Consider the following 6,000-nt stretch of genomic DNA (forward strand, 5'->3'; position numbering starts at 1 on the left):
AGTTCTCTAAATTACACTGATAAATTGCATCTAAATTCATCTAAAGCACATAAATTGTTTTCTTTGTTACCAAGAAAGTATGTTTACTCAATGCAGTCCTGCATTTTTAAAACACCCTTGATGTGACACCATATTCACACTCATTAACACCCAGGGGCAATTTACATTAGCCAATTCACCTACCAGCATATTTTTGGGAGGTGGGAGTAAACCAGAGAACCAGGAGAACACCCACACAGACATACAGAGAGAACATGTGAAACTCCTGGCAGACAATAACCTGAGCTCAGGATCGAATTGGGGACCTTGGAGCTGTGAACCATCAATGCTACCCACTGCCGAACAATTATCCAAATCAAAGTGTTTTATTTCAGTTGGTAAATCCAAGCTGTTCTGTAGTTATCCTGAATAACCAAATGATCAGCTTTAGCTTCAGTAGATTAGACAGGCTCAAGGAAAAGGACTTGAGTGGATCTCACTCATTTCTGCTCCGAGTGGTAGTACTAAACAATACTCTCAGTCTGTTCAGGGAAGATTCACCATCTCCAGAGACAACAGCAAGAAGCAGGTGTATCTGCACATGACCAGCCTGAAGACTGAAGACACAGCTGTGTATTACTGTGCTCGAACAAAACACTGACACAAACAGCTGCAGTGCTGTATAAAAACTTCACATTCACTTACAAGTTCATTTATTTTAAGTGAAGCTCAAATATTCACACCAGAGTCACACGTTCTGTCTAATTCACAGAGTTAAATAAATCCACAGAGCTTCATACTGTGTGTATAAAATGTTCAACAGCTATTTCAAACTGATGTTTTAAATTTCATTCAAATGAAAATGAGGGTGTGTGCTGTTCAGATGGATTCTGGGATATGTGAATTTACCAGTTACATCTGGTTCAGCCCAGACTGTAGATTCATGCAGCCTATCAGTGAGAGTGGTGTCAGGTGATTACACAGAGTGACACGTTCCCTAAACCTGATCTCCTTAACATGCCTTCAGCGGTGATTGAGAAGGTGGATGTCTACCCTGACCTAGAACCTCAACATGAAATTAGCAATTCCTCTCTGTATCAGTTAAAGCCTCTAGAGTACAGACTAAACAGAATGAAAATGATTTGACTGCATGGGGCATTTTCTATTACACAGTTTGATTATAATGTTAAATATAGAGCCCAGTTTTAATGCCACCAATAAAAAGTTTTAGCTACATTCTGTTCTGAAAACACTAATATTTCACTGTGTGAGAGTGGCAATTATGGAAGCAGTTATTCACAGCAGTTACTGTATTTTAACAGCCTCTCTTCTATGTCTATAAAATAAAACTTAGAGATTACATTTACCAGGAAATTTGTTCAAATGAGAAAATATCTGTCTTCATGTAATTCTCTAGAGTGGGATGTGACTGTGATTAACAGCTGCAGAGCTGCACTCAACACAGCTTCTCTGTAATATTTATGCAAATCTCCACCTACGCTTGTAATATTAGCACTGTGCTTATCTAGAGAGAAAGCGGTTCTCATTAATTCTCCTTCAACACAAACATGTTTACTTCAGCTCCACTGCTGCTGCTGGCTCTCGGCCCCTGTGAGTGTTTGGATTAAACTTTATTACTTTATCTGATCCTTTCAGTTCCACATGTGAACCTTTCCTTTTTCTCTTTTCACAGATGTGTTCTGTGCTACTGAGCTCATCCAGCCAGACTCAGTGGTTATAAAGCCAGGAGAGACTTTAACCATCACCTGTAGAGTGTCTGGAGCTTCTATCACTGATAGCAGCAGCCACTATGGAACAGCTTGGATTCGACAACCTGCAGGAAAATCTCTGGAATGGATCAACAGCATTTATTATGATGGGGGTATTAATAAGAAAGATTCACTTAAAGACAAGTTTGTCATCTCTCGAGACACGTCCAGCAGCACAGTAATATTAACAGGGCAGAACATGCAGACTGAAGACACAGCTGTGTATTACTGCGCTCGTGAACCACAGTGAGACAGATCAACAACATCCCTGTACAAAAACACCTCATGCAAAGTCCTATTAGAACTTATGAATGACAATATGTGAACGTTATAACAAAATTATCACAAGGACAACACTTTTCCACCCAAGTCTAAATGGAAAATAAACAAATAAATACATAAATCACCTATAAGACAAATTCAGTTATTGTTATGAGTAGTTTGTAGTATAGATTTTAAGCAGTCTGCCGACAAAGCCACGATCTCCAACATTGCTGCACATTCTACATCAGTGGTCTCAAACTCCCTGCCCACAGGCCACTTCAGGCCCGCCTTCCCCTTCAGTCCGGCCCGCGACGGGTTGTTAAAAAAAAAAATATATATATATATATATATATATATATATATATATATATATATATATATATATATATATATATATATATATATATATATATAAATAAATATAATCTGGCCCGCCAAATCTAATGATATTTTATAGCGTTTTCATGCCAATTCAACCTACCGTTTTGAAATAATTAAAATAAAAACAATACTGCATTTCGTTTGCTATGGCAAGGTCAAAGTTGGCCAAAATGCATGCAAGGTGCTGAAGAATAAAGATGTCGCTGTCAAAATCAAAACGTAAAGTGGATGATCGACACAGACTGTTTCAAGAAAGATGGACTACCAAGTACTTCTTTCTGTGGAGTTTAATAGAAATCCTACCTGCCTGATATGCAACGAAAAAGTTGCAGTTTTAAAGGAATATAATATCAAGCGTCATTATTGGACTAAACACGGAGAGCAGTACAAGAAGTATAAGGGAGATGAGAGGGCAACACGAGCCACGCAGCTACAGAGACGTTTTATATCTCAGCAAAGTATTTTTCATAAAGACAAAAAAGGATGCTGAAACTGCAGTTGAGGCAAGTTATGTGGTAAGTGAATTAATCACCAAAGCCGGAAAGCCATTCACTGAAGGCCTGTTTCTGAAGGACTGCATGATGAAAGTTGCGGATATTTTATGTCCAGAAAAAAAAAAAAAAAAAAAGAGTTGTTCAACGATATAGCGCTATCGGCTAACGCGGTGGCGGAGCAGATCAGCGAGTTATCAAGTGACATTTATGATCAGTTACGTGATAAAGTTAAAGCTTTCCCTGCATACTCTGTGGCGCTTGATGAACGCACAGATAAACTGACAATGCACAGCTCGCAATTTTCATAAGGGGTATTAATGAGAAGTTCGAAGTGACAGAAGAGTTGCTAAGTTTGTGTCCATTGCACGGCCGCACCACATCCAACGATATTTTTCAGGAGCTGTGTGACGTGTTTGAGTGTGCTCGTTTACCATGGAGCCGACTGGTAGGCATTACAACCCTTCTATGATAGACAGAATAAACGGACTGGTTGCACTGATACAAAGAAATTAGAAGAGGAAAAAGCAGGTCCAGCAGTTGTTCTGCACTTCATTATACACCAACAGGCACTGTGCAGTAAGTGCCTGAAATATGAACATGTCATATCTGTTGTCCTGAAATGTATTAATTATATCAGATCCAGGGGTTTGCAGCAGCGCCAGTTTAGGGCCTTTTTGCAAGAAACTGAGTCAGCATATGGTGATGTACTTTACTGAGGTGCGCTGGCTCAGCAGGGGAAATGTCCTGAAGAGATTCTCTGAGTTAAGAACAGAGGTGAAGAGATTCATGGAAGATGGCAGAATGGATGGTCATGAATTTGATGATCCAAAATGGTTGATGGATCTTGCCTTCCTAGTGGACATAACACGAGCTAAACCTCCTTAACCTGAAGCTCCAGGGGCCTGATCAGCTCATCACAGCAGCGGATGAAAACGTGAAAGCCTTCTCCATAAAACTGAAATTGTGAAAATGTCAGCTTTCTGCAAAAAACCTTAGCCATTTCCCATCATGCAGATCTCTTGTGGAGGAGGGCACATCATTCAGTGGTGACAAATAGAAGTCTGCAATTGACAACCTACTGCAGGGATTTGATGAGCGCTTTACTGATTTCAAGGCACACCGTGACACTTTCCAGTTGTATGCAGACCTCTTCTCAGTTGATGTGGAGAGTGTCCCAAGTGTGTTGCAAATGGAACTTATTGACTTGCAGTGTAACAGTGAACTAAAAACTAAACCCAGGGAGGCACAGGGAAAAGCAGATCTCATTGGACAATTTCTGAGAGACTTACCTACTTCCTTCCCAGAACTGTTAAAAATGTTCAGTCGGTTAATGTGTCTTTTTGGAAGCACATATCTCTGTGAAAAAACAATGAACAATGAACTTTAATAAATGCAAATACAAGTCCAGGATTATGCCCACCCTGAAGCTGTACATAGGGTTTTGACTACAACCTCCATCAGGGCAAATGTATCTCAATTGTTTTTTTGTGTTTTTTTTTTTTTTTTAATCAAGATTTCTTTATTAACATTTTTCAAATTAAACATACAACACCAACTGTAGCTGCTCCCAAACTTATTCTTCTGGTCAGATTAAAACGTACACTTCAACTGATGTTTGTCGTTTCTTTTATTGCATTCCTTCACAACTTAAGCGCATTCAATCACCGTCAAACACCATCAAACACCGTGAAAAACTGCAATAAAGTACATAACACATTTTCAGATGAGTATATTGTACATAAGCATGTTCTTAAGAGTCCATGAGTATTCATTCATCTTGCTCACATATTAAACTAGCATTAATGGCCATAGGAAACATTGCACTATTACATTACGATACAAACATGAAACGTACAACATCACAAACCAACATACCGTGTGCGCCTTCCGACCAGAAATCTAGGAGTTGCTGTAATGCTTTACTGTTTAATTATTCTCTTCTTTAGCACCTAACTCCGTGTACAGCGTAGCACCAAAAACTGCATGCACATTTTGCACTGCTATTAGTTAAGCTAATCACATGACCACAGTAACTTAAATTAAATGCAGCTCACTAGTTTAACCTGTAGGTGTCACTATTTCTGCAACCCTTGTAAAACAAAACTCACATAGGCAAATTATTATTAATATTTACATTGCATTATTGTAATAACAACATAATAAATAAATACTTTAAAGGCTTAAAGAAAGAAAAGACCCATACATGTTTTTAGCGACAGTCACCAAAATTACAAAGATTTATGTTAACCATATTCTGAATAAACTGAATAAATTGTGTAATTTTCCTATACATTTAGCAAGTAATTTTTGACATTTGGTTTTGAACAGCTTAGTCTGTTTAATATTTCCTATTTAATGTTTTAGGATACTAGTCTATGAATTCTGCTCCACTAGCACCACTAATTTTTGAACTGGACGCTCAAGTAAAGAAAGTTGCGGTATGCGTTCACCTTTCTTTCCTAAATTACTTTGTCCTATTTGAATTTTGACCTTTCGCACAAGACCATCACCATCTGCCCTTGCCTCAACAACTCTGGATAGCTTCCACTCATTTCTGGGAATATTGTCATCCTTGACAATAACGACATCCCCAACTTGCACATTCCTTCTGGACACATGCCACTGTTGTCTGAGGCTTATGCTGGCCAGGTATTCCTTGCTCCAGAATTGTTCCGAGAGGTACTGCACTCTACGCCGCCTCTTCTTGGCATACAAATCTTCCCGGACAAATTTGCCTGGAGGCGTGAGGGGCACAGTGGACTTCATCGTGAGCAAATGGTTAGGTGTCAAAGGTTCAACACCTTTAGGATCATTGATTGTGTTTGTTGTGAGTGGACGACTGTTAACGATTGACATGGCTTCATAGAAGAGTGTCCTCAAAGAGGTGTCATCCAGTCTCCCTTTAGCCTGTGCCAGAACAGAACTCATCACGCTCCTAACCGTCCGTATTTGGCGTTCCCAAATGCGTCCCATGTGGCTTGCTTGAGGCACATTCATCAGGAAGTCAGATTGCTTTCTTGCAAGGTAAGTTGAAATCCTTTCTTTGTCAAGTTCCATTAGACCTCTCTCCAACTCATTCTTTGCTCCAAGGAAATTAGTACCTTGGTCAGATC

The 6,000-nt window shown here is 39.3% G+C and overlaps 1 gene segment (V, D, J or C); it reads left to right on the forward strand.

Moving 5' to 3' along the window:
• The first annotated feature begins 1,505 nt into the window (after positions 1-1,505).
• On the forward strand, positions 1,506-1,998 carry LOC108277535 (immunoglobulin heavy variable 2-26-like). The segment is given in 2 exon segments: positions 1,506-1,590; positions 1,673-1,998. Coding segments are annotated over 2 exon segments (369 nt in total).
• The last annotated feature ends 4,002 nt before the right edge of the window (positions 1,999-6,000 follow it).

This window comes from Ictalurus punctatus, chromosome 2, assembly GCF_001660625.3.
Source record: "Ictalurus punctatus breed USDA103 chromosome 2, Coco_2.0, whole genome shotgun sequence".
Lineage (NCBI taxonomy): Eukaryota > Metazoa > Chordata > Actinopteri > Siluriformes > Ictaluridae > Ictalurus > Ictalurus punctatus.